Raw genomic sequence first — 12,239 nt, 5'->3', positions numbered from 1 at the left:
ATCAGCAGGAGCAGCTCACACTTGGAGAGAGGCCCAAAGGGTAGCTGGCTATACTGACAATGTGTATAATGGCCTGCTACAAGGCCTCGACATGTGCAGGGTCAGCCTCGAATGATGTAGAGAAGCAAAGAGCTCCAAACAGTTGGGGACTGTTTCATCGAGGAGAAAGGGACTTCTTCCTATGGTGTTTCTTATGCTTTTTATTAGAAGACCTCTTGGAAGATCGTTATCTGCAAGGAGACTTACCTGAGAGAGGACGCCAGCTTGTATTCTTGCAGCCCTTGTCCCAAAACAGACTGGCCTCCTACTTTCTGATGCCCTACAGAACAATCAATGAAGTAGAGCAGCAGCCTTAGATCCAACATGCAGATGTCTTATGAGTTTGGCAGGGACATCTTGGAGCATCTGCAATAGTGTTTTAAACCGGAAACCTTAGGAGACATCTGGCCAAAATGCTGTCGAAAGCTGAGAACGATTGTCACAGAACCACCGATAGAACGTTGATGAGCCATGAAAAATCAGGAACCTATGCCAATGCACCAGTTGGTGCCTTGCATGCTCCCATGTAATCACCGGGCATGCGGAGAAGTGGATGAAACTACAAGCACACTTGTTGGCACTGGAGAATTGCTGCTGGAAATAAAGTTTCTGAATCCAGTCTGCCACCCGGAGGATATTTATATGGTGATGGATCTGCCAAAAGAAATACCCATCAAAAAATCCACCAAAAGCACACTGCCGAAGTATTTACTTTTTAATGGTTCTGATTGAAAAAAAATCACCCAACATATGTGAATTTACTGGTAACATGTCTGACATTCTAAATAGTCCTTTTGGGAGAAACAGTTAACATTGGAGGCACATCAGTGAAATAATTCCAACAGGATTCTCATTCCTCAAGCATAAAGGCAAACATAGAGCAGAACGAAGGACCAGAACCATGTTTCCAACAAAGCACAAATGTACTGGGAAATTTGACTGACAAGGGGCCAGTCACACACTATATGCATAGATGTCCAACCTCCAGCAGGAAAAGTGATGGCCACATTAGGGGCACAGCCTGGGTGCAAACAGTGATAAGCATGCACCTATGCTTATGATAGTTACAATTGCAGACGTGTTCCTTTCCAAACTGAGAGCGACATCCAATTGGTCGGCAGGAAAGAGGAGTTCAGGAGAATTACAGAGGCCTCTTTAGCAAGGCAACAACAAAGCTTAAGAACAAGGTTAGCAATGAGCCACAGATTGTCACGATCATAGAATTCCTACCCAAGATGGCGTCGTCCCATTGCGCATGTGCGTGGATGTCAGGCAGACAACAAAAGCCTGACTCTCGGGAGGAGCCTAGCCTGAGAGCGTAATGGCCGCCTTTTAGCTCGGCTCCGTCGGCCCTCCGGCCAACCTCGAATATCCTGCAATATATCCTGTACTGCGACGATACTTCACTACAGATTTTGGAATTTAACGACCCACTCTTACTCACCGTCTGGTCCGGAAGCTCCTGCGTGCTGTGGGTCCGCAGCTGTGCCCTCGGAAAGATTGGGGCCTCCGGGCGCTCGAGACCGGGACCTCGCCTGTGGGACCCGACCGGCGGTGCTGAGATTGACGGCCCCGGCCGCGAGAGTGAGCCACTGGTGGGAGCCGTTGTGTGTACACCCCGGTGATCCTGAACCGGCCCCGATTTGTGGACCGTGCGGCTGGAGGGGGACGAGACGTGTTGGGGGCTAACTGCGTGAAGGGGTCCCTTCGCCTTTGTTCTGTCCGGCAGCCCTGGATCCCGTGCCTGGCTCTGCTTGTGGGGCCCGCCGCTGTTCGGAGGGGGCACCCCCCCCCATCGAGCGCCTACCCGTTCTGTGCCGGTGAGGCCGTTGTTGGGAACCTCCGGAGGTCTGTAAAGTCCTACATTTGGGAACTGTTTGGGGGCCCGCGGTGGAGTGCGGGGCGGCGAAACTCACAAAATGGCTACCGACAACGTGGGGGGGTGCTCCGCTCTGCACCGAAGAACTTTGCTGGCCGGATTGCGCGGGGGCCTGGGCGTGTGCTCGAGCGCCCAAGCTCGGAGATGTCCTAGACGCCTTGATGTCCTTATACGCTGTCTTGGCCCCCGGTGCTTCTAACGACCCTATGCGGCCCGCCGCCATTTTGGGTCGCCGCTCTTTCATGCGCCCCTATCGTCCTGATGCCTCCATTGCTTCGCCCCCTTCGGCTGCGCCAGGAGTTGCTGCCGCTGTTCTTCGGCCGCTTGATGGGCCGGTGGCTTTTGAACCTCCGCTTTTTCACCGCCCGGACTTCGAGGACTTGCACACGACGCGGAGATCTGCTCCATCCCTGACAACTGGGAACTATGGTGGACCGCTGTTTGCTCCCGCTTCGATGGATTCGAACTTTTGCCCTGGAGGGGTACCTTTGCATTGTCGAACTGCGAAACTGGACTCCGGCTTGCCTTTGCTTGCCCTGTCGTTGCTGCTACAATTGACTGGCTTCATTGACTTTTTGTATTCCATTGGTATGGTGGCTCTCCCTAATCTACATCACTGCCGTAACCCTGGTCAACATTGCGATTATTCTGTGCTGGGTGGTCCGCTCCATGTTATCCTTTATTGGGTTGGTTTCGTGGTTAGGAAGGGCTGGGGGTAAGTTGCGCAACACTGATAGACTGCTGGTTTACTTGTCCTTTGCACTGATGCTTGTACTTTCGACATTGTGAAACGTTCAAATTTCCCCCTCACCCCCCCCTGCGGGTTATTGCTGTATGTGAAGGTGTAGTACTGATTTGATAGTTATTCATTTGATGGTCCGGGGAGGGTCATGGCCGAGTGTGTTTGTTCGTACCCTTTGGCTCCTCCCTCACATCTTATTTTTGTTTCATATTCCCTTTCCTCCTTCTTTTTGTCTCCTTATTCTACTTTCTTTCTTTACTATATTTCGGGTTTCGGATTAGGGCGACAGGCACGCTGTTTGGAGGGTAGGCCGTAGCCTTCTGCAGGGGTGCGGGGTGGGACGGGTGGGCAGGGTCTTTCAGATGTTTTCTTTTTTGGTTCTATGGCCCTTTTCTATCCCTTTATAGAGGTGCCGCTTCTGTCCTCGCTTCTCTGGCATAGTGGGTTGGGGTCTGTTGCTCTGCCACTTTTATCAGTTTCGATGTTTCCGTCGCGACTGCCGTACCCTACTTCTCGCCAGCTCTCCACTTTCTTCTGTATTATTGGCCGCGGGACGCTTGGCCCGGGGTGGCGCCCATCTTGCACGATTGTGTTTCTCCTTTTATATTTCTCTTTCTTTGTTTCTCCTTCTTCTCCTTTCCCTGTTCTTGCCCTTATTGGTTTCCTCCCCTCAGTCTCCCCCCTGTTTTTTCCCCCTTTCCCTCCCCTCCCCCCTTTTTTTCCCCAGGCTAGTATGGCGAGTAGGTTTAGATCGTGCAGTTTATCCGCTCCCCTTGCATTTGTTAGCGTGTTATTGGGTGGGGGGCATGAGATGCTGGTAGTACTTGTATGCTTCTCTAATATATTTTGCGCTTGTTTTGTGCTACGATCGACTTGTGTCTTCACATCCTCCTCCCCCCCCCCTCTTCCCATTTTGGCGTGGGTATATTTCTGTTTATTGTTTTTCCCGTATTTTATGAGTCTGCCATGAGCCTTGTCCCCTTATTATAAAATGGACCTTACTGTTCCTGATATTGGGCCGTTGATGTCGCTTGTCCTTTCCTTAGCACTGTTTTGAATAGGTTTGCCTGCCTGCCAGCTGGCTTTGTATCGCTTATTTTGACTTTTGATCATTTTTGACCTATGGCCGGCCGGATTGGTTGTGGGCCCACGCTTGTATATCCTATTGATGCAAATAAAGGTCTTCAAAAAAAAAAAAAAAAAAAAAGCAAAAAAAAAAAAAGCCTGACTCTCGGCGAAGACCGCGCTTCGCGTTCTAGTTACAGCCTCCCGACGGACCTCTGCCTTCGGATTTCCTCCGTCCTCTGTTTCTACCCGGATATTGGTGTTAGCGTCTTTAGTGTCCTTTCGGAACTGTGTGTTTAGCGTCTGAAGTTAAGACGCTCGTTCCGGCGTTTACCCCTTACGCTGTGCCGACTCGCCTTGGGAACATTCTCTGATTTTTGAGTTGCTCAGCGTCTGGATTCACGGCTCGTTGTCCGGCGTTTTGGTGCCCCTAACGGTGCTCGTAGTTTCCCTCCACTGGGATTCAGGGAGCCTCCCCTTCGTGTTTCTTGGTTGTTCGGTTACACAGAACAATAGGTGAATATGTTGAGACTTAAAGACATTGCTCAGCCAGTATAAATCTTGCTGGCAAAGCCTATAACATAATTTCCTTTACAGTATCCGGGTGTTTTCAGCTGGTTGGAGAGGTGCAGAATTCCAAGGCTCCATTCCCTTCTCTCCTTGTTTTGTTTCCCTTCTTTCCCCTATGCACCTTTTGCTCTCTAGTGTCTGATAGAGGCAGAAGGTCGTGGCGGAAGGTTGAGTACTTAGCTTCGAATTCCTGGCGCTCCTGCGGAACGGGCCTGGTGCGGAACGGGCCTGGTGAACCCTTACACAGATGGACAGTTGTGAGGATAGAGATAATAGATTATCAATCTAGTGCTATGCCTACATGTTTCCTTTCAATGAAAAGGGAGAGAATAACCCAAAACAGGAACCACAGGTGAGTAGTTCACACTATGTCTCTAGTTCATGGGTTTAACAAGCATGGACCTGAACCGTAACGCCTCAACGTAGGTGAATGGTTAGGCTTCAAAATCAAGTTTGTTTCCCATCCTATTCTGAACCTGTGCATGACAGTGAGATATAGGTCTTTGATCTATGCCCCTGCCAAGCACCCCAAGAAGTAAGCAATTGTCAGAAATGCTCTACTGGCAGGACTGGCACAACTTTTACCGTGAAGCTATGGGAAGTATTATTTATCTGGCCGTGGTGGTATAATTTAAATAGAAAAATGCTTCTTTGTTAGTTTTTCAGTGCAGGTACTTTATTTAGATGTGCATGCTTGCATTTCCCCAGATGTTCGGCTGAAAACATGCATGTATGTGTACCGAAAGCAGATTCAAAGCTGGCAATCAACAAACTCCTAGAGGACAGGATCCAAGTTTCAGGAGATAAGTAGATGATGGGGACATTTCAACACAGGAAGCATGAAAAGGAAAGCATTTTAGCGTACTACTGCAAATTACATTTGATATATGAGCATGTGAAACTTACCTTATTTCTGAACTTCACACCATAGAACTTGTCAGCTGATTCTAGCAGCTCCGGTCGGAAAGTTGTTGTAATAAACTGGGCATGCCCTGCTAGTGTGAGGATCATATCTGCAATAAATAAAACAGTAGTGATTCACCAAACTACTCAAGGTAAAAAAATTATTCAGTTCAACTCACCTTGAATATCGGGAAAAGACGTAATATAAGCAGGCTCCTTTAGTATAGTTGATGTACACTCTCAGCAACAAAAGTATTTTGTTTGAATGGTGCAAAACGAAAGGAAAATACCTGAGACAGCTTTTCTATGCTGGGCATCCAGAGCCTGGTCAATTTCATCAAATAAGTAGAATGGGGCAGGGTCGCACTTCTGGATGGCGAAAATTAGTGCAAGGGCCACTAATGACTTCTGTCCTCCTGACAGCTGCTGCATTTCCCTCATTTCACCTTGTTTTCCTGTAAAGGACACCTGTGTAAAAACCGAATAAACAATGTTGGACATTAGGAGCTAATAGATTGACTATTTAAAAATTGTTCAATATACGAACTTGCAAAACATACCTAAATGTAACTAATAACTGAGACCTTCAATTGAATTATTTTTTGCAACTTCGTTGTCCAGTCAGACATTATAAACTGAGTAAGTGGATGGGATTGATTACCCACTAATACAGAACTGAGTAGGAAAAGGAAGGCCTGAGCAGTATAGGCTCCATCAAGAATAGAGTGGAGTTTGCTAAAGTGGATACTTGTTTTTTCTGTTTAAGCATTGAAAGGAGTCAGAAACAAGAGTGGGTCGTCCTGATACCCTTTCCATACAATATAAACTGAAAGTCCAATGAGAAAACATCTAAATGAAATATAAATGTTAAGCTGAAAAGAAATACTTTGATTATTTTTAATATGCTCAGTTTATCAAACTTAGGAGGGTTTATGCTGGTGGATTTATTGCCTCAAGATAAATTCGTCATGAATAACACGTTCTGGGACCACAACTGTAGAAATATATGAACTTATCTGAAAGGACTTCATGAAAATATGGGAACAATAGAAGTTATTTACCTTCGGTGGATAAGTTAACCACAGATTCCTTATCTTACAATACTCCCCAGGTACCAGACTGTATCTGGAAAACTTTTCCAACAACAATGCTCCTGCATGCTGCTAAGTGGTGTCGCGTGGCAGCACCTTGCTTCCCTGGAAGTGACAGAGCAGCACTGCATGTAAATGCAAACCCTCTGCAGTGATGTCACCTTCTTAACTGATATTTTCCACGCCCTAATATGTAGATCGCATACATTTGATAACAGTGTGCCGAGTATTAACTTGACACCTTTCTAAAAGTAAAAAAAAAAAAAGCTGCTCCACAGCACAAGGAGGTGGGAGAGTGGTGAGGAATCTGCTATTTAGATAGAGTATCCACCAGAAGGAAAACTTTAGTTACCCTTTAAGCATCTGTTCGTAGCGTGTAGTGCAGCAGTAGATTTACATGCTGTGCATACTCCTGCCATTTAGTGTTGTTCAAACATTGTCAAATTATTTTTCTTTGAACATGCTTTTGAGTCACAACTTATGCTAGGACTCCTCCCTGAAGGACTGGTTTAGAGTGCAGATTACGGTTTGGACTCTGTCAGGGTGATGCAGTAAAATACTCAATTGCCTTGACGGAGTACCCATCATCCACGTTTAGAGATGTTCACCACCCTTGCTAAAAGTTTGCTGATGGTACCCTCAAACTTCCAAGTGGAAGTTTGTCTTTGAGAAACTAATGTCCCCCACACCATGAGGGTTGTTTCCCCTGGTGTTGGTGTCATTTAAACGTGTTCACTGTCCCTTATTGGAAGAATTTATCCAGGCTTTCTCTGTAAGTACATTCAACACATCTCACAGGAAGGGAAGGATTTGTTGAGGGTGCAGGTGGGAATTAGCATTTATGGTGAATCCAAACCTGTGGAGCATGGAAATCGCTGCTTGTGTGTGTTAGGCAAGCACTCTTGATTACCCAATCCCCCACCCATCGCAAATGGGAAGCCACCACTGCTAGCTTCTTCGTGAACACTCTTGGAGAAGTGGTAGCCCCGAAAGGAAGTACTTCGAACCAAAAGGTGAAGATACCAATGGTGGGCACGCTGGGGTGGTATGTCGAAGTAGGTGTCTGAGGTCATGCAGCATCATGCAGTTGCCTTGACAGAAAAGATGGATGATGTCTTGCAGGTTGCATTTGTTAAAAGGTCTGAGGGAGCAGCCCTTATTTGGGAATGAGAAAGTAAAGAGTACACTCCTTTCCTCTGATGGTGTGGAGGCACCCTGTCTATTGCCCCTTTTTTGGTAAGAACCTACATCTCTTCCTCGAGGAGGTAAAGATGGCCTTGTTGAGGACATGTCTGAGGTGGAATGCTGGGAGGAGTTGAGAGAAGCTCGAGGCAGTAGCTGTAGTGAACCACTTATAAAACACATTGGGTCTGATGTGATTTCCTCCCAGCGAGAGAGGACATCTTGTGTTTTCCCACCTACAAGTGTTGTGTGATCGGGGGCTGGGTAAGAGGTAGAGCAAGTCACTGTTAAGAGACGGAAGCGCCTTTACTGGAGCCTCCTCATCCCTTTCACCCATCTATTTCTTCTGTATGCGCCGCTGGTGTATCTTCTGCCCGCCTGTTGGTGGAAGAAGTGCTCCTGTCTTTGATAAGACTGCAGGATGTTATGGGGATGTAGTTTAGCTCCTCTTCTAGACTGTTAGCGAAATGTTCTTCGTGCAGTTGGAGTCTGCAGAGCACCCATGGGTTTTGCAATCTCTCTAGTTTTTTTTAATGATCTTTTCTAGCATCTCGTCAACGTGGGCCAAAGGTATGCTCCCTGTTGAATGGAAGGTTGGGGACTTGCTGCTGGACTTTGGGTTTGAACCCTGGGATGCAAAGCCAGGGGTCTTTTCCACAGAGGATGCTACAGTTAATGCCTCTGGAGGTTTTGTCTTCAGAATGTAGCGTGTAACAAATGTTGGTGTTCAAGATAATCTTGCCTTCGTCTATTATCTTATCCTCCTGCTGTCTCTACTTGTCTGAAAGGTGTTTGATGACTTCCTGCATTTTCTCCCACTGAAACCTGTAGTACCTGGTGAGGAAGTTGACAGAACTGGCTATGGGCTAGTATGTAGCTGCCCCTACTGCCACTGTTTTCGCAGAGAATCAGGTTTTTGCCCTCCTTTTTGGGTGGAGGGGCATCACCTGTGGCTTGGGTGGAGGCTGTCTTGAGTATGGTGTGAACCACCAAAGAGTAAATGGGGGACTTGGCCTCTGATGTAAATAGGGTATGCAGGATAGTTTTTCTCTCCCCTAGGTGTCCCCACCATAACGTTTACCAGCTCCTTCAAGTTATCAGGGGCAGATTTAAACATGCCTTTGAGCATGGCTAGATATCTGACCGTGCATTCAGATTTGTAAAATGTCTCTACTAGGAAGTTCTCACCCTCTTGTACCAGACTTGGTGGTGTCTATCTATCCTGTGGATGATCTCATAGTAGGCCAAGGTGTCAATTGGGGGGGATGCCCCAACTGTCTTGTGCTCCAAATCAAGATCCTCAAGGGGCGTCAACACTGTAGTCCTCCCAGGATTCATCAGCTGGCCGTGGGTCTAAGGGCTAGTCATATGGGTAAATGGGGTGCAGTAGTAGAAGCTTTGGCAGTGGGCCTGTGCCCTGTCCCTCTACCTTTTGTCACCTGATCCATAGGCGTCTCTAAGATAGCCTTTTCTTGCAACGGAGTGTCTCTACGAGCTTGGGCAGAGGTGGTCCCACAAAGCTATGCAGAGTAGTAGGGCAAAGTACAGACAAAGTGTGGATAGCACTTTTAAATCGTCTCTATCCAATATGAACATCCTGGGCCCAAAAAACATCAGTATAACATAACTGATTCTGAGCCTTTGGTGAACGTCCAAAGCCAATGGCAGAAAAAACAATCTAATATGGAGACTATGCCCATATGCATTGAGAAATAAGGAAGAAGTTAAAGCACATCTTATGAATCAAAAGCTTCTTCGAAGAAAACAACTTATAAACATCTTACCCATCACTAGATGCAGGAGTATGTAGAGCACGTGTATCGACAGCCACACATGATCTAAACAGAATGTTAATGATTTGTTCTTCTGGTGGATACTTCTAACTGCAGATCACTCAGCTAAGACTTGATACCAAAGCTGTAATGCCCATGTAGAGGGTCTGTGTAGGGGACTCTGACCAACAAGTCTTCCCAGAACGAGCAGTTGAAAAGTCCTTCCTGTCGGAACTAGCTCTTCGTGAATGTATGAACAGAAGCCCATGATGCAGCCTGGCAGATGTCAAGGACAGGCTCCCTGGATGACAGCACAGTGGTAGCAGCCTTATCCCTGGTGGATTGAGTTCTCAGACCTTCCGGAGGCTGTTCCATGGCTAGTGTGTAGCAGATCATAATGCAGAGGACTATTCGATCTTGACAAGGTCCTCTCCTGAACCACCTTCCCTTTATTTGCTCCAGAGAACCTTACAAAAAGTTTATCGTACACTCGATTGTCTTTGATACGATCACGGTAAAAGCTAAAAGCCCTTTTGGGGTCCAACTGATGTAGCGTTTCCTCCTCTTTAGAGGGGTGAGGGGAACAAAGAACGTTGGCAGAGTGAAGGATTGCTCAACGTAGAAAAGTCAGAACTTTCGGTAATGCGGCTGCAAAATTCCGCAGCATCAACTTGTCTGGGAAAAAGGCAGTGTAGTATGGTTGCACCGAAAGTGCACATATTCGCAATGAAAAAAACTGACCTAAACACAAAACAAAACAAATGATGTCCAAGAGCTTTGTTTGCAAGGGTTCAGTTTTGCAAAAGCCACCCCGAGTTGTTTCCCAGTGCTCAAAGCAAAAAAAAAAAAATTGTCAAAAGGTATAGTGGCAAGGATGACACCTACGACTTCAGGTGGCAAATCAAATGCAGTCCAATTGCCTTCGCTCAGTCTCCAAGTATGTATGTATAGATTGCGTACATTCATGTGGAAAACCCCGCCCTGTTGGTGAGACAAGAGGTCTTTGCGAACTGGCAGCCTGATCGGAGGACAGGTGCTCATATCCAGAAGCTCAAGGCCCCACACTCTCCAGGCCCAAAGTGGACCCAGTTGTTCCTGTTCTTTTTCAGAACTCAATGCAGGAGCAGGAAAGGTATACAGGAATCCTGTTTTCCATTCCAACCGGAATGTATCACCTAACAAGCATTCTGAGGGAACTTCAACACGGACTGTTGATTCTGAACATTCTCAACAGTGGAGAAAACATCTAGACAGAATTCTCCCTACTGCTGGAAGATGCCCTTCGCCACCTCAAAATGTAGATGCGACTTGTGATTTGCCAGACCCCTGCATACACAGTTTACCAATTCTGGCACTGAGGGACCCTGGTAGGTGCCTCCGTATCCGTAACATGCTCTGGCGTCCCGGAAACCTCCAGAGGCATAGAGCTTCGTCAGAGAACCCAGAACCCCATTCCATCTTGCTTGTTGCAATGCCAAATGGCAGTGATGTGTTCCTGAGAACTTCCCTTGATGGAGTCAGACTGATGTGGAATTTGCACTCCCCTGATCTTCATCAGCTCCGAAAGGACGTCACGCAGCATTGCAGGGGCAGGTCCGTCACCACCATCAGCTCTGGTTGGGGATGTAAAAGGGGCCCTCAGATGGATCAACTGCATTCGAGCAGCCAGCACTTCAGGTTTTAAGCCATCTCCCTAGAGAACTGGATGGGAGCAGTTAGCATGCCTTGATGCTTAGCCCACTGAAACTATAAATTCCAACGCAGAGAACGCACAAGTTATCTGACATAGCTGACAAGAAGGCTGCATATGAGGCCAAGAAGCATCAAAGCTGCTTTCACTGTGATCCAGGACCAAGCCTGAAACATCTGGTTCATAAGCTGTGCTTGGAAGAGGTGTGGCGCAGCAGCCAGGGCAGCAGACTCATGAACACCGGTGCTCACGGTTCGACCCCCGGCGGTGGCAGAAGGTTATCCCAGCACCATGTGACTCTGGGCAATAGCTAGCTTAATTTTCCAGACAGCCCCCCAGTGCCTCGAAACCCTTAGGGGCAATTGTTAAGCGCTTTACAAATACCAGTATTTCATTTCAAGCAGCATGTCCTGGACTTGTTGCAGCAGAGGGAAAGTCAAACCCAACTGAGTCCAGAATGTCCAATGAATGGAACTCTGAGTCAAGTGGTACTTTGGCGCATTGATAATGAACCACAACAATGTCAAGAGGTTTGCCGTAATGTACTACTGACTGTGAATAGTACTGGTATCCATGACCCGAGAAGATGGGCAGCAACCACTGCCATCACTTTTGCAAACACCCTATGGGAGCTGATGAGGCCAAAGAAGATAAATTAAATGAATCGGATTTATATAGGTGCGAACAAAGGCCCAAGGTCATCAAAACACTACAGAAGGGTTAGTTTGAAACAGAAATGTAGTGAAAGAGCTAGCAGAAGAACCATTAAGAAATCATTGGAAATTCACTTACAGAGTGACAAACCAAGTTTTCAAGGCCTTTCGTAAAGGGGCAGGAGTCTGAAAGCGGGTGGCAGATAACAGGGGAGAAGTCCAGAAATAAACTGTAGCAACCGAAAAAGCTCTGCCTCCCCAACCTGCCTTCCGGTATTTTGGTACAATCACACTGTTTAGGTTTGTAGAATGAAGATGTCGAGAAGGGATATACCAATGAAACATTCTTTTAATTTCTCTCTGTCAGGTATTGTATAGTGCCTTACGAACAATACATGAAGTTTTAAACTTAATACGCTTGATTATTGGTAGCAAATTAAGCTTCGATATCCCAGCCGAGATGGACTGATGTTAAGCGATGTCAAGAATCAGTCTTGAAGAACAGCAAACTGAAAACGCTCCTGGCCCACCTTGACCTGCAGATAACGTCTGAGTGACTACAGGACTGGTATACGACCTGCAGGCCGAGGGACACCATTCAGTCACCCACGTCCAAGCCAGAAAGGATCTGGCCCAGCGTAAGCATTTTGAAT

The 12,239-nt window shown here is 46.9% G+C and overlaps 1 protein-coding gene across 1 annotated transcript in view; it reads right to left on the bottom strand.

Moving 5' to 3' along the window:
* Positions 1-12,239, bottom strand: part of SMC3 (structural maintenance of chromosomes 3) — an 845,399-nt gene that overhangs the window by 58,010 nt on the left and 775,150 nt on the right. The window contains exons 27-28 of the mRNA XM_078643761.1: positions 5,489-5,666; positions 5,202-5,308 (exon numbers count right to left, since the gene is read on the bottom strand). Coding sequence (XP_078499887.1) covers positions 5,202-5,308; positions 5,489-5,666 — 285 coding nt within the window. The remainder of the gene's footprint in view (positions 1-5,201; positions 5,309-5,488; positions 5,667-12,239) is intronic.

This window comes from Lissotriton helveticus, chromosome 5_1 (genome assembly GCF_964261635.1).
Source record: "Lissotriton helveticus chromosome 5_1, aLisHel1.1, whole genome shotgun sequence".
Classification (NCBI taxonomy): domain Eukaryota; kingdom Metazoa; phylum Chordata; class Amphibia; order Caudata; family Salamandridae; genus Lissotriton; species Lissotriton helveticus.
This window is presented reverse-complemented; position numbering and strand designations above follow the sequence as displayed.